The sequence below is a fragment of the Salmo salar genome, chromosome 09, assembly GCF_965601325.2.
Source record: "Salmo salar chromosome 09, fSalSal1, whole genome shotgun sequence".
In the NCBI taxonomy this organism is placed as follows: domain Eukaryota; kingdom Metazoa; phylum Chordata; class Actinopteri; order Salmoniformes; family Salmonidae; genus Salmo; species Salmo salar.
The window spans coordinates 23040363-23061178 of record NC_138299.1 but is presented as its reverse complement, the minus strand read 5'-3'; the positions used below and the strand labels follow the sequence as shown (position 1 = coordinate 23061178).

The following is a 20816-nucleotide window of genomic DNA, read 5'->3' as shown; positions in this document are numbered from 1 at the left end:
TTCCATTTGCACAACAGCATGTGAAATGTATTGTCAATCAGTGTTGCTTCCTAAGTGGACAGTTTGATTTCACAGAAGTGTGATTGACTTGGAGTTACATTGTGTTGTTTAAGTGTTCCCTTTATTTTTTTGAGCAGTGTATAACAAACACTCTTTGCCAATTGAGACACCTCAAGTTAACTGGGAAGTCAGTTGCAAACTCCGTCAAAGATTTCAACTGAAAATCTTCACCTGTTTATGACATTTTAACACTGTCATCAAACTGTCATGAAAGAGCACAAAAAGAGAAGTGCTTCTCCTCTTGTTGCTAAGGCAATGGTGGTTGCCGTGCTGCAGTGGTTGAGCTGAGGCGAAGCGAGATGGCAGACTTATTAGTATTCAGTTGCCTCCAGGCTGGATGATCTTAGAGTGTTAACCTGATCAGCCCCAGTTTGCTAGCCCCCTCCACCTCCCTCTCCTCTATTTCATACATCAGTCACCCTATCCTGCCCGCCAGCCAGCTCCACTGAAGAGTGTCTGTCTGCCTCCAAAAACAAATATCTCTCTGGACCCTTGCTTAGCAGTTTCCATGACAACATCCAATCCCCCTTCATTCCAAAGCACATTGCAGACTTTCTATAAAAGAATGTGTTTCTGTTGTCTTTTCTAACAGGCTTGTCTCCCCCAGCAGCCATCAGGTATGGCACAATATCTAAAATTGGCGTCATGGGACAACATTTGATTACTCTGCAGTAAAGATAGTTTCAAGTGTTATTATTCAATTGTGCGGGATGCACAAGGTGAACACCGTCCAACGAAATGCATACTTGCAGGTTCCTTCTCAACAATACAACAATAATAAGAAATCATAAAGGATAACCCAGTGTGTACAGACGTCAGTTCAATGTTCAATTTTCATTTACATTTGGTTGAATTGTCAACTAATGTGAAATCAACAAAACATTTCACCATGTCATTGGATTTAGGTTCAAAGTTGGGTGAAGAAAAGACTAAATTCCTTTACGTTGATGACTTTTTGCAATACCAATCAGTTTTCATGCTGATTCAACATCATCACATTGATTTTGGGGGTTGAAGAGACATGGAAACAACGATGACTGAACCAGGATACGAGCATGAAGTAAATGGCTCAGTAGAAGAGAATAAACATTTTAGCAAAAGTATAACACAAGAAGGCACCATTTACAATCCGATATTTACATGTGTTTTGGGGAAGAGGGGATTGAGGGCAAGTGTTTTAATTGCTCAGTATTTACCAATTACAATAACAGTCTGATAGCTGCAGTTGCGATGTGCGAGTGCGTGTGCGTGTGTGTGTGTCTGTGTCTGTGTCTGTGCATGCGCATCCAGGTCACCGGTGATACAAGTCAGTATTTAACATCCATCCATGTCTGAGGATGTTGGGAGATGACGTGTAAACCGGCCACTAGGGGCAACAGGGAGCAGTCAAGTAAGTTTCCGTTTTGCTACAGCATTGTGAACGGGATGTTGGATGAGCGTAAGCATCTGCCTCAGGTTGCATGTTTGAATCCAGTGATAGGCTTAAAACCAAATAATTAAAAACAACTATCACAAACCTTAACCCTTACCTTAACCATTCAGAGTTAATGCTTAACCTTAAGATTTTGGAGTTAATGCCTGAACTTAGCCTTAAACACGATGAAATTGTACAATTGGAACAACTTCTAAATTTGACGTTTGAGAAACATGGATGAACACCTAATTCTGACGTGAGACTGTGAGAGCTGGTAGGCGTGTGAGTACATTATGTGCTAAGGTGCGGAGAGTCTGTGCAGGTGGTCAGTCCAGTTCAGCAGTCTGATGGCTTGTAGATAGAAACTGTCTCTGAGCCTGTTGGTATCAGACCTCAAGCTCCGATGCCGTCTGCCCGACGATAAGGGAGAGAACAGCTCTTGGCTGGGGTGTGTGGGGTCCTTAATGATGCTGTGGACCTTCCTTAGGCACCGTTTCGAGTAGATGTCCTAGATGGGTGGGAGCACGGTCCCAGTGATGTACTGGGCCATCTTCACCTCCGGTTGGAGGGCCTTGCGGTCGTGGATGGAGCAATTCCCATAGCAGGCTGTGATGCAACCGGTCAGGATGCTCTCGATGGTGCAGCGGTAGTATTTGAATTTATGCAGCCGCCTTAGGTAGTAGAAACCCTGTTGCACCCTCTTGACAAGAGTGGTGGTGTTGTTGGTCCATGTCAAGTCCTTGGTGATGTGAACACTGAGGAACTTAAAAGTGCTGACTCTGCTGCAGTTCTGTTGATGTGCAGCACTTCAGTGCTGCTGTATCCACCTTTCTCATCTCTATATCCCTACATATGCCAATGGCCAGGTTATACAGCTGAGGCTTCACTAGACCTTTATACCTGACCTGTAGTGGTGGTATAGTGGAGGTGACAGCAGCAGATAATCTCCATGTTATGGGATGAATCATGTGTTAAACTAATGGAGGCCACACCACACCACTGATTTTCTCAACCCAATCCCCTGAACTCACACCCCAGCCTCGGTGTTACTCTGTGGGTTACAGTAGGACAGCCAGCAACTTACTAGCATCAATAAACCAACATTTCAGACAGAGGGGAAGATGAAGAGCACCGCAGAGAGACAGATTTTGGGACACGTCAGTTACTGCTTTCTCACCAGGGCAGACAGCCAGCCCATGGATGGGACTTTTACAATGACGCAAGCAAATGTAATATGTGAATGCTTTGTAGGATAGATTAACCCAATGTGTTGAATGGAGTTCAGGCAATCTGGGACATAACAACTTAGCCGCCATCTCTCTGTCTTTCTGTTTCACACACAGACACACACACACACACACACACACCTTTAGAGCTTATCTTAATACTTACAAAATAAAGCTGTCTGCATTTTAACATCAAGAAAGCACATTAGCTGTGTAGCGGCTAAGAGTTCTTGGAATCCTGGAGATGCGATGAATGTGGCATTTGCATGATTAAGTAGGATGATATTCTCTCAGCTCTCTGGTTTTCAGACGAAGTCGCTCCAGTCTCTATACCCCCAGGGAAGGAGCCAGCCAGTACACTGATGTTACATAATCCCAAGGAATAACCAAGCGGAGCGAGAACAATCGGGCATAGTGTAACTGATTATAAACCCTGAACTCAACATTAATACCATTCACACAAACAAACAAACCATCAAAGTGGAAGAAAAACAATAAACATTGTCCTCTTTTTTTCAGTTGTATGTCCACAGAAGATCACCTTTATTTCATCTTAATTGAGTAAGCACACAACACATTACATAGGTGAAATCATTGCTGTTCAATAGCAGCTGAGTTTGATGAGGTAGACATGGAGACACTCATAATCAAAATATCATGTTATTTACATGTACCAATGCAATCCACACATACACATTAAACAGACCTACTCTCAGATAATTGAAAATAAAGACATTACCCACAACAATCTGCATAGTGCATTATATAGATATTACAAAATGTGTTTAATTCATAGGGCTGGTTTCCTAGACTCAGATGAAGCTTATTCCTGGAATAAAAAGCACTTTAGATGTATATTCTCTATAAATAATGCTTTTTGGTCCAGGAGAAGGATTCATCTGGTAAGGGAAACCCACTATGCTAGTTGGAAAGTGGGAGAGAGGAACCCCCTGAAGTAGAAAAGTGCTGCGATGGCCTGAAAAGAAAGCTCACAGGTAATTGAACAATAAAGTGAGATCTCATATTGAAATAGTAATGAAATGATTCTGTATCCAATGCCAACAGTAAACTGATAATATGGCAATTATGTTTACTGATTGAGGAGAAATTGCGCTCTTGTTTGTAGCACAAGGCTCTCGGGCAATTTAACCACATTGAGTGGTTGTTATATCTTAAGTCATGATACATGTTCAAGGGAACATCATGTATTTTACATATATGTTTGGGTAATTTAACATGTTAGGAAAAATTGTGTTCACAATGGTATATAGTCATTTACACATATAAAACACTTGAATACAAAAATAAACTTTATAAAAGTAATCTCGGACTAAAGCAATATTCACCACATATCAGCAGCTTGGATATACAGTAGTGTAGTGTTGTTATCAAATACTTTACGTATTATAGCTAACTTGGAATTTTGTCTTTCATGCCACTGATACACACTGTATAGAAACATATAGGTAAATGTGTTCATAGCGGCAAAAAGGATGTACACATCTCTAACTATCATCTCTAACTATCCTCTCTAACTATCCTCTCTAACTATCCTCTCTAACTATCCTCTCTAACTATCCTCTCTAACTACAGTATCATCTCTTACTATCTGAGCAGGCTAGGGTAGGATGTAGTGAAACTTGTTTATTCATAAATGTTTTAGGGTTGTCCACAGAAAGACACTCAGAGCTCTAAAAATACTTAACTTTGCAGTATTATGAACACAATAGGGAAGTAAAAACTAAAGAATAAATCCTGGCTTTGTCAATGACTGATTGTCTAATGGGTCCAAAAAGCCAAAGTACTTCTGTAATTGTGGCTTGTTTATAAAGTATCATCACAATAGTGATATACAGTGGGGGGGAAAAGTATTTGATCCCCTGCTGATTTTGTACGTTTGCCCACTTACAAAGAAATGATCAGTCTATAATTTTTGTGGTAGGTTTATATGAACAGTGAGAGACAGAATAACAACAAAAAAATCCAGAAAAACGCATGTCAAAAATGTTATAAAATGATTTCCATTTTAATGAGGGAAATAAGTATTTGACCCCTCTGCAAAACATGACTTAGTACTTGGTGGCAAAACCCTTGTTGGCTATCACAGAGGTCAGACGTTTCTTGTAGTTGGCCACCAGGTTTGCACACATCTCAGGAGGGATTTTGTCCCACTCCTCTTTGCAGATCTTCTCCAAGTCATTAAGGTTTCGAGGCTGACGTTTGGCAACTCGAACCTTCAGCTCCCTCCACAGATTTTCTATGGGATTAAGGTCTGGAGACTGGCTAGGCCACTCCAGGACCTTAATGTGCTTCTTCTTGAGCTACTCCTTTGTTGCCTTGGCCATGTGTTTTGGGTCATTGTCATGCTGGAATACCCATCCACGACCCATTTTCAATGCCCTGGCTGAGGGAAGGAGGTTCTCACCCAAGATTTGACAGTACATGGCCCCGTCAAATGATGCAGTGAAGTTGTCCTGTCCCCTTAGCAGAAAAACACCCCCAAAGCATAATGTTTCCACCTCCATGTTTGATGGTGGAGATGGTGTTCTTGGGGTCATAGGCAGCATTCCTCCTCCTCCAAAGACGGCGAGTTGAGTTGATGCCAAAGAGCTCCATTTTGGTCTCATCTAACCACAACACTTTCACCAGTTGTCCTCTGAATCATTCAAATGTTCATTGGCAAACTTCAGACGGGCATGTATATGTATTCTTGAGCGGGGGACCTTGCGGGCACTGCAGGATTTCAGTCCTTCACGGCGTAGTGTGTTACCAATTGTTTTCTTGGTGACAATGGTCCCAGCTGCCTTGCGATCATTGACAAGATCCTCCCGTGTAGTTCTGGGCTGATTCCTCACCGTTCTCATGATCATTGCAACCCCACGAGGTGAGATCTTGCATGGAGCCCCAGGCCGAGGGAGATTGACAGTTCTTTTGTGTTTCTTCCATTTGCGAATAATCTCACCAAATGTTGTCACCTTCTCACCAAGCTGCTTGGCGATGGTCTTGTAGCCCATTCCAGCCTTGTGTTGGTCTACAATCTTGCCCCTGACATTCTTGGAGAGCTCTTTGGTCTTGGCCATGGTGGAGAGTTTGGAATCTGATTGATTGATTGCTTCTGTGGACATGTGTCTTTTTTACAGGTAACAAGCTGCGGTTAGGAGCACTCCATTTAAGAGTGTGCTCCTAATCTCAGCTCGTTACCTATATAAAAAAACACCTGGGAGCCAGAAATCTTTCTGATTGAGAGGGGGTCAAATACTTATTTCCCTCATTAAAATGCAAATCAATTTATAACATTTTTGACATGCGTTTTTCTGGATTTTTTTGTTGTTATTCTGTCTCTCACTGTTCAAATAAACCTACCATTAAAATTATAGACTGATCCTTTCTTTATCAGTGGGCAAACGTACAAAATCAACAGGGGATCAAATACTTTTTTCCCCCACTGTAGATACATTATGTGGTTCAACACCACTTCACATTTACAATTAGTGAAAACGAATTGCCTAAAGACACTCAAGCAAATAATCTACTGTTGGGTTCCATCATTTAGCTAGAACTCAAGAGAGGAGAATAACAGTCTATTTAGAGTAAGTAACAGTCAGTTGAAGTCCATTGAAATATGATAACACGCATATGGCAATGTGATCTTTACAACCTCTACTGTCAGAGGAGAGTGCCACTTACATTCTAAGAACAAAAGGTGCTCTCTAGAACCTAAAAGGGATGTTTGGCTGTCCCCATAGAAGAACCCTCTGAAGAACTCCTTTTGGTTACTGGTATAACCCTTTTTGGTTCCATGTAGAACCCTTTCCCCAGAGGGAACATGGAACTAGAAAGAGTTCTACCTGGAACTAAAAGGGTTCTACCTGGAACTAAAAAGGGTTCTCCTATGGGGACAGCCACAGAACTCTTTTGGAACCCTTTTTTTCCTAAGACTGTACACTGTTCTGACAAAGGTGCCATTACAGTCATAGAGATCCCATAGAAAAGCTTTGCATACATTAACAGTTCTTGTCATTTTCTGTTGAGCATTTTCCAAAAACATTGTTTACTTAATAATATCAATGTCTTTAAGAATCATGTTCACCTCTAAGGGTTGTTACACCCCAGGTCATGAACACACACAAAGAAAGGAGAGCATTAGTATGTGCCATTATCAGATCCCTAGCCTAACTCAAAGACATAGAAATAGATTTGTGATAATCACTCGAAACAATAATCTTGTATATACTTTGTGATTAATGTTTCGTTATCATTGGTTTGATTTGCCAAAGGGCCCATATCATAGCTGCCCATTCCAGCTACAGTAACGATCACAGTAGAGGTAGTGATGCCAAGTAATACAGCTAATGTTTTAGCAGTTGTGTGATTCTTTAAGATACATCATGAAGAACCCCACAATCATTGCTATTAGAGTAGATACAGTGCCTTGCAAAAGTATTCATCCCCCTTGCCGTTTCTCTTATTTTGTTGCATTACAACCTGTAATTTAAATAGAATTTGGGGGGATTTTTTGTGTATGTAATGGGCATACACAAATAGTCCAAATTGGTGAAGTGAAATGAAAAAAATTACTTGTTTAAAATAATTATTAAAAAAATACAAAAATAAAAGTGATGCGTGCATATGTATTCACCCCCTTTGCTATGAAGCCCCTAAATAAGATCTGGTGCAACCAATTACCTTCATAAGTCACATAATTAGTTAAATAAAGTCCACCTGTGTGCAAACTAAGTGTCACATGATCTGTCACATGATCTCGGTATATATATACACACCTGTTCTGAAAGGCCCCAGAGTCTGCAACACCACTAAGCAAGCGGCACCACCAAGCAAGCGGCACCATGAAGACCAAGGTGCTCTCCAAACAGGTCAGGGACAAGGTTGTGGAGAAGTACAGATCAGGGTTGGGTTATAAAAATATATCAGAAACTTTGAATATCCCACAAAGCACCATTAAATCCATTATTAAAAAATTGAAAGAATATGGCACCGCAACAAACCTGCCAAGAGAGGGCCGCCCACCAAATCTCACGGACCAGGCAAGAAGGGCATTAATCAGAGAGGCAACAAAGAGGCCAAAGATAACCCTGAAGGAGCTGCAAAGATCCACAGCGGAGATTGGAGTATCTGTCCATAGGACCACTTTAAGCCGTACACTCCACGGAGCTGGGCTTTACGGAAGAGTGGCCAGAAAAACGCCATTACTTAAAGAAAACAAATAAGCAAACACGTTTGGTGTTTGCCAAGAGGCATGTGGGAGACCCCCCAAACATATGGAAGAAGGTACTCTGGTCAGATGAGACTAAAATTGAGCTTTTTGGCCATCAAGGAAAACTCTATGTCTGGCGCAATCCCACACCTCTCATCACCCCGAGAATACCATCCCCACAGTGAAGCATGGTGGTGGCAGCACCATGCTGTGGGGATGTTTTTCATCGGCAGGGACTGGGAAACTGGTCAGAATTGAAGGAATGATGGATGACGCTAAGTACAGGGAAATTCTTGAGGGAAACCTGTTTCAGTCTTTCAGAGATTTGAGACTGGGACGGAGGTTCACCTTCCAGCAGGAAAATGACCCTAAGCATACTGCTAAAGCAACACTCGAGTGGTTTAAGGGGAAACAGTTAAATGTCTTGGAATGACCTAGTCAAAGCCCAGACCTCAATCCAATTGAGAATCTGTGGTATGACTTAACGATTGCTGTACACCAGCAGAACCCATCCAACTTGAAGGAGCTGGAGCAATTTTGCCTTGAAGAACAGGCAAAAATCCCAGTGGCTAGATGTGCCAAGTTTATAGAGACATACCCCAAGAGACTTGCAGCTGTAATTGCTGCAAAAGGTGGCTCTACAAAGTATTGACTTTGGGGGGGGTATCAAGTTTTCAGTTTTTTTGCCTTATTTCTTGTTTGTTTCACAAGAAAAAAATATTTAGCATCTTCAAAGTGGAAGGCATGTTGTGTAAATCAAATGATACAAACCCCCCCAAAAATATTTTTTAATTCCAGGTTGTAAGGCAACAAAATAGGAAAAATGCCAAGGGAGGTGAATACTTTCGCAAGCCACTGTATTTCAAGATAATTATTTACAAAGCAAATTCAGTCATTACATTAATTTAACCCTTTCTCTAATTTTAGGAACTTAAACTGAAGACTTAGAGCACGTGCAAAGCTGGTTGACACATAACATCCCCACAACGTTATAGCAGCATTTTCTACAGCTACAACATCCCCAGCAAAAACAGTTAACTCTGTGAACATCAGGTGATTCAACCATCGTTTGTGGTGTCAAGAGTGATAACATTATTCGTTCCCCCTACTGTAACCCTAGACTCACTGAGGAAATATACAGCAATCAAAACCTTCAGGCTGTGAGCTATACAAACTTACTCCGTAGCAACCATGAAGGTGATTAGACAGAAACTGGTAGTAGACCCCAGCAAATGTTTCAGTCAGTCTTGTGTTCCCCGTTCTTGGCCCATCCTCTGCTCATGGCCGCCACTACGATGGTGTACATGTTGAGCCAGGCCTGACGCAGTGGGCCAGTGTACCCATGACCCAGACTACACTGCAACATGTAGAGAAGGGACTCCCCCACCACCTGCAACATACACATGCACACATGGATGCATGCAAGCAAATATTATGAATATTGGCCTACAATTAAAAATTGTTGCAAGTTTTCTTCCTTAAAAGTAAGCTGTAAAATAATATGTTGATTTCAATGTATAATTGTAAGGCAAATGCCTTCAATAGGATTGTGAGTTTGCTCAACAACATTTTTGTCAAATTCCAATTTGAATTCAATTCTCTCAGACTTTCAGGCTGACAGCCTGGTTATACTGTCCTGACAGCCTAGTTATACTGGAAATATAGAGATGGAACTTGATAAGATTTAGAACAAATCCTGCAGTACATTTTTATACTAAGTGCAATAATTCCAATAACTGGGACATTTACAAATATTGAATTCCAATTCAATACCAAATATTACATGTTTTTACAATTCCAATTCAAACAGTCCAAATTCCAATTAAATTCCAAAACTTGAAGATTTTTGAAATTTGAATTGAATTCAACATGAATTCTCCACTTCATGAGTTAATTCAATATTTTAATCGGAATTTCAAATTAAATTGGAATTGACTTGCAATTGTATGTAAAATCAACTTTTCTTTTTTTGTTTTACAGTGTAGTATAGTGTACAGTACACTCAGTATGACAGCAGTGTACTACAGTGAGTGACCAGAGTGACAATATTCTTACAGAGAAAGACTGGGTGTTAACCCCAACAGCCTGGTGCTTCTTCCCCAGATTGAGCAGAAAATCCTCCAAGGTATGGAGGTCGTCCAGGTGACTGACTGCTGCATCAATCACCAGCATTACCTGGACACATACGCACACACACACACACAATCATGTACGCACATACACACACACATACACAAAGAAATGTGCACATACACCAACACGCAGCAAGAGGTTATTGCCGTGGATTTGTTTCCAAGAATCAGCCATTTAGATGTCAGTTTTAACGGTGATGGGCTACGCAGGGTTACCTTTGTGACATGGTCCAGGAACTCAGGGCTGGAGAGGCAGTCTTGTGTGGGGCTACAGTTTGTGTTGTAGTGGAAGAGGTTGAGTAGCGCAGGCTCTAGTTCAAACAGTCTGCACAGCCATAAAACACAATTCAGTACTATAGGTGCAGACAGTACATGTAGTCGTAAGTCCCTCGAATGCCACAATAGCTACGATTTTTATGTCTGGTTAAAGAAAATAGGACAGTCAGCAACAGTTCTTCTCTAGAGTCTGTTTTAGCAGAAGCTGTTTCAAAATAAAGACTATTGCAGCCTGTCGCCAAGCAACAAGTCAAGCCTCCAGTCCCAGTATAGGGAGTGTGTGATGCAGTATCTATGTAAGTGAAGTGTATTTTTCTCTCTAAGTACACAAGTACTGTTTACTATGACAACTACATTATTTACAGTATCTTTGCACTATACTGACATATTTGTATTGTATACAGCTGCAAATTGTAGTCAATGGTTAGGTTTCAGTAAACTTTCTTACAAAAAATGCTGCAGATATCAACCAACACTCTGTTTTGGTACACAAACAGTAAAGGCTGATACACTAATCACCATGACATCTTCATGGAGGAACACATGCATGGTATAGTTCTCAGTGTTTTCCCATTGGACTTTTTTCAGCAGCGGTAACAGAGTCGAATGTAGGGGAAACACTGGTTATAAAGTAGTGTTGTATACCGGTACCCCCTGTATATAGTCTCATTATTGTTATGTACATTTATTGTGCTACTTTTTGATTGATTAGATTTGTTTTACTTGAGTTTATTTAGTAAATATTTGATCAACTCTATTTCTTGAACTGCCTTGTTGGTTAAGGGCTTGAAAGTAAGCATTTCACGGCAAGGTCTACTCTTGTTGTATTCGGCGAGTGTGGAAAAATACATTTTGATTTGATTTGATCAGAATAGATAATACAGTATGACAAGCAATATCACAACTTCTCCTAACTCCTTAATTTCCTCCATACCTAACTCCTTCATTTCCTCCATACCTAACTCCTTCATTTCCTCCATACCTAACTCCTCAAATAAAAAGCTTTAGATCATGACTGTACCTGGAGAACATGACGACTCCGTGTGGAACTTTGTTCTTGCCAAGACTCTCCCAGCTGCCTCGGATCAGCTCCTTGTCTTTCTCCGTCAGCTTCTCCATGCCCGGGGGTCGCTCAGTGTGAGGACTAGCTCTCTTTGCAGGATCAGAGGAAAAGTCTCTGGTCTGGGCAACCCATTACACTTTTGGTAGACTTTGCTTGGGAAACCTCTGATGACCCACCTGGAAACTAAGTGTAAGTGCAAGAGCTAAAACATAACATATTAAAACCAAAACAATAGAAAGAGGAATTCATGATAGTTGTACATGTGCAAATCTAGATCCCAGCATACCTTAGTTGTGACACTCTTCTCTCTTCACACGCTCCCTGTCTGTACCAGGCTGTGGAGTGTGTTTGTGCATCTGGAGAACTGCCTTGGCTGGTACTCTTGGTACTTACTTGCTCTCCTGCTCACAGTGCATTCAGAGAGAGACAAGTCATCCGCCGTGCTTATCTGTCAAACTGACTACTGTCTCTCTCTCTCTCCCTCTCACTCTCTCCCGCTATACTCTCTCTCCAGCGCTGTGGATCTGTTCACGCCACTGAAGAAGGAAAGGAGGGATCGCTCTCTTTCTCTCCTTTGAGGATGTGACGAGCTATAGCTCCTCCTACAGGTAAACCAAGGGCTGTCAAAACATCAACCCTCCCTCCAGATACACTGAACAAAAATACAAACAACATGTAAAGTGTTGGTTTCATGAGCTGAAATAAAAGAAATGTGTTTACATCCCTGTTAGTGGGCATTTCGCCTTTGCCAAGATAAACATCCATCTTACAGGTGTGGCATATCAAGAAGCTGATTAAAACCTCTCTGGGATCATTCGGGACGTGAGCGTCCCACCTCGCCAACAGCCAGTGAAATTGCAGGGCGCCAAATTCAAACAACAGAAATCTCATAATTAAAATTCCTCAAACCTACAAGTATTATAAACCATTTTAAAGATATACTTCTTGTTAATCCAGCCACAATGTCCGATTTCAAAAAGGCTTTACGGCAAAAGCACACCATGCGATTATGTTAGGTCAGCGCCTAGCCACAGAAAACCATACAGCCATTTTCCAACCAAGGAGAGGTGTCACAAAAGTCAGAAATAGTGTTCAAATTAATCACTTACCTTTGATGATCTTTATCTGATGGCACTCCCAGGTCTCCATGTTAGACAATAAATGTTAGTTTTGTTCGATAAAGTTCATCTTTATGTCCAAATACCTCCTTTTTGTTTGCGCGTTTAGTCCAGTAATCCAAATGCACAAAGCGCGGGCACAAAGTCCAGACGAAAAGTCCAAAAAGTTCCATTGAAGTTAGTAGAAACATGTCAAACGATGTATACTGCTCAAAAAAATAAAGGGAACACTTAAACAACACATCCTAGATCTGAATGAAAGAAATAATCTTATTAAATACTTTTTTCTTTACATAGTTGAATGTGCTGACAACAAAATCACACAAAAATAATCAATGGAAATCCAATTTATCAACCCATGGAGGTCTGGATTTGGAGTCACACTCAAAATTAAAGTGGAAAACCACACTACAGGCTGATCCAACTTTGATGTAATGTCCTTAAAACAAGTCAAAATGAGGCTCAGTAGTGTGTGTGGCCCCCACGTGCCTGTATGACCTCCCTACAATGCCTGGGCATGCTCCTGATGAGGTGGCGGATGGTCTCCTGAGGGATCTCCTCCCAGACCTGGACTAAAGCATCCGCCAACTCCTGGACAGTCTGTGGTGCAACGTGGCGTTGGTGGATGGAGCGAGACATGATGTCCCAGATGTGCTCAATTGGATTCAGGTCTGGGGAACGGGCAGGCCAGTCCATAGCATCAATGCCTTCCTCTTGCAGGAACTGCTGACACACTCCAGCCACATGAGGTCTAGCATTGTCTTGCATTAGGAGGAACCCAGGGCCAACTGCACCAGCATATGGTCTCACAAGGGGTCTGAGGATCTTATCTCGGTACCTAATGGCAGTCAGGCTACCTCTGGCGAGCACATGGAGGGCTGTGCGGCCCCCCAAAGAAATGCCACCCCACACCATGACTGACCCACCGCCAAACCGGTCATGCTGGAGGATGTTGCAGGCAGCAGAACATTCTCCAAGGCGTCTCCAGACTCTGTCACGTCTGTCACGTGCTCAGTGTGAACCTGCTTTCATCTGTGAAGAGCACAGGGCGCCAGTGGCGAATTTGCCAATCTTGGTGTTCTCTGGTAAATGCCAAACGTCCTGCACGGTGTTGGGCTGTAAGCACAACCCCCACCTGTGGACATCGGGCCCTCGTACCACCCTCATGGAGTCTGTTTCTGACCGTTTGAGCAGACACATGCACATTTGTGGCCTGCTGGAGGTCATTTTGCAGGGCTCTGGCAGTGCTTCTCCTGCTCCTCCTTGCACAAAGGCGGAGGTAGCGGTCCTGCTGCTGGGTTGTTGCCCTCCTATGGCCTCCTCCACGTCTCCTGATGTACTGGCCTGTCTCCTGGTAGCGCCTCCATGCTCTGGACACTACGCTGACAGACACAGCAAACCTTCTTGCCACAGCTCGCATTGATGTGCCATCCTGGATGAGCTGCACTACCTGAGCCACTTGTGTGGGTTGTAGACTCCGTCTCATGCTACCACTAGAGTGAAAGCATCGCCAGCATTCAAAAGTGACCAAAACATCAGCCAGGAAGCATAGGAACTGAGAAGTGGTCTGTGGTCCCCACCTGCAGAACCACTCCTTTATTGGGGGTGTCTTGCTAATTGCCTATAATTTCCACCTGTTGTCTATTCCATTTGCACAACAGCATGTGAAATGTATTGTCAATCAGTGTTGCTTCCTAAGTGGACAGTTTGATTTCACAGAAGTGTGATTGACTTGGAGTTACATTGTGTTGTTTAAGTGTTCCCTTTATTTTTTTGAGCAGTGTATTTAATCAATCTTTAGGATGTTTTTATCATAAATCTTCAATAATATTCCAACCGGACAATTCCGTTGTCATTAGAAAGGAAAGAGAACGTGCGTCGCGCTCACGGCCACGCATGAGACTAAACTAATGTCTTTCTGCTTGACCACTTGTTGAAACAGCTCTTATTCGATCCCCTTTCATAATGCAAGCCTGAAACAACTTCTAAAGACTGTTGACATCTACTGGAAGCCTTAGGAAGTGCAATCTGACCCCACAGACACAGGATATTGGATAGGCAATCACTTAAAAAAAATACAAACCTCAGATTTCCCACTTCCTGGTTGGATCTTTCTCAGGTTTTTGTCTGCCATATGAGTTCTGTTATACTCACATACATTATTTTAATAGTTTCGGAAACTTTTGAGTGTTTTCTATCTAAATCTACCAATTATATGCATATCCTAGCTTCCGGGCCTGAGTAACAGGCAATTTACTCTGGGCACGCTTTTCCTCCAAACTTCCCAATGCTGCCCCCTATCCCAATTAAGTTTTAAACAACGTGATCATTACCCAGGTGCACCATGTGCTGGGGACAATAAATGGCCACTCTAAAATGTGCATTTTTGTCACACAACACAATGTCACAGATGTCTCAAGTTTTAAGGGAGCGTGCAATTGGCATGCTGACTGCAGGATCACGTGTATTGCGTTGTGTGCGTGAGCGGTTTGCTGATGTCAACGTTGTGAACAGAGTGCCCCTAGGTGACAGTAGGGTTATGGTATGGGCAGGCATAAGCTACGGACAACGAAAACAATTGCATTTTATTGATGGCAATTTGAATGCGCAGAAAAAACGTGACGAGATCCTTAGGCCCACCTCATTTTTCAGCATGATAATGCACAGCCTCATGTCGCAAGGATCTGTACACAATTCCTGGAAGCTGAAAATGTCCAGGTTCTCCATGGCTTGCATACTTACCAGACATGTCACCCATTGAGCATGTTTGTGATGTTCTGGATTGACATGTATGACAGCAAGTTCCAGTTCCCACCAATATCCAGAAACTTCGCAAAGCCATTGAAGAGGAGTGGGACAACATTCCGCAGGCCACAATCAACAGCCTGATCAACTTTATGAGAAGGAGATGTGTCACGCTGCATGAGGCAAATTGTGGTCACACTAGATACTTACTGGTTTTCTGATCCACACCCACCCCTACCTTTTTTTAAGGTATCTGTGACCAACAGATTCATATCTGTATTCCCTGTCATGTGGAATCCATAGATTAAGGCCTAATTTATTTATTTCAATTGACTAATGTCCTTATATGAACTGTAACTCTGTAATATCTGTGAAATTGTTGCATGTTGTATTTATATTTTTGTTCAGTATATATAATCTCATACACAGAGCACCATGACTTGGACTGTCACCTACTATAAGGTCAGAGGTCAATGAACCAAAGGGAGAAAAGTAATCACATACATGATCTTGAGTTATGGGACATTTCAGACCCTTTGGGGCCCCAAATGTACCTTTTGGAATTGCTCTTTAACCTTGCTATGAACCTTTCTATCGTCAGATTATTTTATGCCCAAAAACTACATTGAATGAAACTGTGGAGTGCTAACCAACCACAGACACTTGATTTGGAGCACTTGAAGCAATTTCATAATGAAATGTGTGGGAATGTTAATATTGTAGCTGAAGTAATAACAGACCTGAGGGCTCCACTTTTGTAAAATGGTACATGGTAATTGTTTAACTGCTTGGAGAGGCGTATTCTCAGACACTCAGATAACCAAGTCTGATGGCCAAATTTAGAGTATGTCATTACCCAACATAAGAGATGTTTTTCTCAACCATGTTATTGCCTGCTTTATTTAAATGCTTGATCAAATTTTCATTACATACAGTACCAGTCAAAAGTTTGGACACACCTTCTCATTCAAGGGCTTTTCTTTATTTTTACTATTTTCTACATTGTAAAAAAATTGTGAAGACATCGAAACTATGAAATAACACATATGGAATCATGTAGTAACCAAAAAAGTGTTATATTTAAGAAATAAGGCACCTCGGGGGTTGTTGGTATATGGCCAATATACCACGGCTAAGGGCTGTTCTTAGGCACGCATCGCGGAGTACCTGGATACAGCCCTTAGCCGTGGTATATTGGCCATATACCAACAACCCCCGAGGTGCCTTATTGCTATTATAAACTGGTTACCAACGTAATTAGAGCAGTAAAAATAACTGTTTTGTCATACGGTCTGATATACCATGGCTGTCAACCAATAAGCATTCAGGGCTCGAACCACCCAGTTTATAATTTATATTTGAGATTGTTCAAAGTAGCCACCCTTTGCCTTGATGACAGCTTTGCACACTCTTGGCATTCCCTCAACCAGCTTCATGAGGTAGTCACCTGGAATGCATTTCAATTAACAGGTGTGCCTTGTTAATTTGTGGAATGTCTTTCCTTAATGCATTTGAACCAATCAGTTGTGTTGTGACAAGGTAGGGGTGGTATACAAAAGCCCTATTTGCCCTATTTGGTAAAAGACCAAGTCCATATTATGGCAAGAACAGCTCAAATAAGAGAAATGACAGTCCATCATTACTTTAAGACATGAAGGTCAGTCAATCCAGAAAATTTCAAGAACTTTGAAAATGCAGTCGCAAAAACCATCAAGTGTTAGGATGAAACTGGCTCTCATGAGGACCTCCACAGGAAAGGAAAACTCAGAGTTACCTCTGCTGCAGAGGTTCATTAGAGTTACCAGCCTCAGAAATTGCAGCCCAAATAAATGCTTCACAGAGTTCAAGTAACAGACACATCTCAACATCAACTGTTCAGAGGAGACTGAGTGAATCAGGCCTTCATGGTCGTATTGCTGCAAAGAAATCACTATTAAAGGACAACAATAAGAAGAGACTTGCTTGGGCCAAGAAACACGAGCAATGGACATTATACCGGTGGAAATCTGTCCTTTGGTCTGATGAGTCCAAACTTGAGATTTTTGGTTCCAACCGCCGTGTCTTTGTGAGACTCAGAGTAGGCGAACGGATGATCTCCGCATGTGTGGTTCCCACCATGAAGCATGGAGGAGAAGGTGTGATGGTGCTTTGCTGGTGACACTGTCATGATTTATTAGAATTCAACACTTAACCAGCATAGCTACCACAGCATTCTGCAGCGATACTCCATCCCATCTGGTTTGCGCTTTGTGGGACTATCATTTGTTTTTCAACAGGACAATGACCCATCACACCTCCAGGCTGTGTTAGGGCTATTTGACCAAGAAGGAGAGTGATGGAGTGCTGCATCAGATGACCTGGCCTCCACAATCACCCAACCTCAACCCAACTGAGATGGTTTGAGATGAGTTGGACCGCAGAGTGAAGGAAAAGCAGCCAACAAGTGCTCAGCATATGTGGGAACTCCTTCAAGACTGTTGGAAAAGCATTCCTCATTAAGCTGGTTGAGAGAATGCCAAGAGTGTGCAAAGCTGTCATCAAGGCGAAGGTTGGTTACTTTGATCTGTTTAACACTTTTTTGGTTACTACATGATTCCATATGTGTTATTTCATAGTGTTGATGTCTTCACTATTATTCTACAATGTAGAAAATAGTAAAAATAAAGAAAAACCCTTGAATGAGTAGGTGTTCAAACTTTTGACTGATACTGTAGGTTTTTGTCCACACATTTAAAGTAAGGATGCTATTGAACAGCATTTCTCTACTATTCTCTGGGTCAGAGGGGTGATAGTGTTGCATTTCTTATGATCTTATGCTGTTAGCCATGGCATTCTTTGTGTGTATAGTAACTGCTGTGTGGAATGCCATAGATGGTGCACAGCAGTCTCCTGCTGGACCACTGGACGGTGTAAGGAGGGTAAACATGGTTTCCATGACAACCTCACTGGAGCCCTTGAACCTCTGACATGTGATTTTTGAGCTCTCATGGAGGTGACTGCATCTATCATTCAAGAGTCTCCTACCGATGTGAACCCCACAGCTGGTTTGATTGATCGGCTTTTATTGTTGGTCCACTGTAGAGTGAGCTCAGTTAGGGGAAAGACCATAAGCTGTCAATGACTCCCATACTCATCTTCATCTGAACTCATCCAAACATTTTGAGCGGGGACTTAAACACATCATGTTTCTCTGATGGTATTCCCCAAATGACCATCTGAGCTGGTCTCCATGGAGACAGCAAGGTATGGCTCTGGAATGATGTTCTGCTGCCAGCTACAGTGTGCAGGGGTCCGCTATAATAATGGCTGCTGTCAGCTTCTTTGAGTGTTTTTCAGCAGCCAACTCCAAAATGATATCCAGTTATGTACATATTCAGATGTTTCTATCTGGTTAGCTGTGGCTCAGTTGGTAGAGCATGGTGTCTGCAACGCCAGCATGGTGTGTGCAACGCCAGGGTTGTGGGTTCGATTCCCACGGGGGGCCAGTACAAATTATTTTTTATTTTTTTAAATGCATGAAATGAAATTTATGCATTCACTACTGTAAGTTGCTCTGCATAAGAGCGTCTGCTAAATGACTAAAATGTAAAAATGTAAAATGCTAAATCCCATCAATTCTTTGCAGTAAGCTGCTTCAGCTCACAGTGTAGGCCAGTACAAAACCCCATTTGATGTGGGACTGGGCCGAGAGCAGTGCACTGACATGCCCTTTGTGATGGCAGATGACCTGCTAGGCCTATTTACTTAACTGGCACTGTAGTTTATGAAATAGCCAGAGACTTTAACCAAAGCATCCAAGAAAGTACCATTTCAAATGATTCCTGTCCTTATACAGTGCCTTGCAAAAGTATTCATCCCCCTTGCCGTTTTTCCTATTTTGTTGCATTACAACCTGTAATTTAAATAGATTTTGGGGGAATTTCATGTAATGGACATACACAAAATAGTCCAAATTGGTGAAGTGAAATTAAAAAAATGACTTGTTTGAAAAAAGTATACAAAAAAAAAAATCCTCAAAAGTTGTTTGTGCATATGTATTCACCTCCTTTGCTATGAAGCCCCTAAATAGGATCTGGTGCAACCAATTAACTTCATAAGTCACATAATTAGTTAAATAAAGTCCACCTGTGTGCAATCTAAGTGTCACATGATCTGTCACATGATCTCAGTATATATACACCTGTTCTGAAAGGCCCCAGAGTCTGCAACACCACCAAGCAAGTGGCACCATGAAGACCAAAGTGCTCTCTAAACAGGTCAGGGACAAAGTTGTGGAGAAGTACAGATCAGGGTTGGGTTATAAAAAAATATCAGAAACTTTGAATATCCCACAAAGCACCATTAAATCCATTATTAAAAACTGGAAAGAATATGGCACCACAACAAACCTGCCAAGAGAGGGCCGCCCACCAAAACTCACGGACCAGGCAAGAGGCAACAAAGTGTCAGTATGTAGTTCAAGGAAGCAGGAGAGGTAGAGTCAAGCGCAGAAGACAGTAAATTCTTGAACACACTTTTAATCCGTATGCACAAAACAAGGAAAGTCCCAACACGGCAGGGCAGGACGCCAAACAGATACCAAGCTCCAAACCCTTATTAGATGTCCAAAAATAGGGACGCAGCCCATAAATACCTCTGTGATGAAAAACACAAACAATCACAGGCAGAGGAAAAAAAAAACACACGTTTCCCCAAACCTGACAAGGAACAATCACGCACAAACACAGACATACCTCGCTAGACTAAATAACCCCCCCTACTAATAACTAAACCAAAACAGGTGCGTGCCTACCTAGACCTAACCAACAGAAAGTGAAACAAAGGATCGATGGCAGCTAGTAGGCCGGCGACGACGACCGCCGAACGTCGCCCGGTCGAGGAGGGGCGCCACCATCCGTCGGTGTCGTGACACAAAGAGACCAAAGATAACCCTGAAGGAGCTGCACAGCTCCACAGAGGAGATTGGAGTATCTGTCCATAGGACCACTTTAAGCCGTACACTCCACGGAGCTGGGCTTTAAGGAAGAGTGGCCAGAAAACCGCCATTGCTTAAAGAAAAAAAATAAGCAAACACGTTTGGTGTTTGCCAAAAGGCATGTGGGAGACTCCCCAAACATATGGAAGAAGGTACTCTGGTCAGATGAGACTAAAATAAAACAAATTGGCCATCAAGGGAAACGCTATGTCTGGCGCAAACCCAACCCCTCTCATCACCCCGAGAACACCATCCAGCATCATGCTGTGGGGATGTTTTTCATCAGCAGGGACTGGGAAACTGGTCAGAATTGAAGGAATGATGGATGGTGCTAAATACAGGGAAATTCTTGAGGGAAACCTATTTCAGTCTTCCAGAGATTTGAGACTGGGATGGAGGTTCACCTTCCAGCAGGACAATGACCCTAAGCATACTGCTAAAGCAACACTCGAGTGGATTAAGGGGAAATGTAAATGTCTTGGAATGGCCTAGTCAAAGCCCAGACCTCAATCCAATTGAGAATCTGTGGTATGACTTAAAGATTGCTGTACACCAGTGGAACCCATCCAACTTGAAAGAGCTGGAGCAGTTT

General features: G+C 42.2%; 1 protein-coding gene across 1 annotated transcript; it reads right to left on the bottom strand.

Annotated features, from left to right (window-relative positions):
• Positions 1 to 6097: 6097 nt before the first annotated feature.
• Positions 6098 to 11562, bottom strand: LOC106611093 (neuroglobin-2). Its single transcript, XM_014210959.3, has 4 exons — positions 11345 to 11562; positions 10264 to 10372; positions 9971 to 10090; positions 6098 to 9305 (listed from the first exon to the last, which is right to left on the bottom strand). The coding sequence occupies exons 1-4, from the start codon at positions 11440 to 11442 to the stop codon at positions 9153 to 9155; spliced, it is 480 nt and encodes a 159-aa protein (XP_014066434.1). The 5' UTR covers positions 11443 to 11562; the 3' UTR covers positions 6098 to 9152.
• Between the last annotated feature and the right edge of the window lie 9254 nt (positions 11563 to 20816).

What these genes read in the sequence shown, in the direction of transcription:
- LOC106611093 (XM_014210959.3), bottom strand. Translation starts at nt 11,442, where the DNA reads ATGGAGAAGCTGACGGAGAAAGACAAGGAGCTGATCCGAGGCAGCTGG. An exon ending in GGAGTCGTCATGTTCTCCAG is followed by an intron (nt 10,373 to 11,344) that starts GTACAGTCATGA and finishes ATGGCTGTGCAG; the next exon opens with ACTGTTTGAACTAGAGCCTG. An exon ending in TCCTGGACCATGTCACAAAG is followed by an intron (nt 10,091 to 10,263) that starts GTAACCCTGCGT and finishes GTATGTGTCCAG; the next exon opens with GTAATGCTGGTGATTGATGC.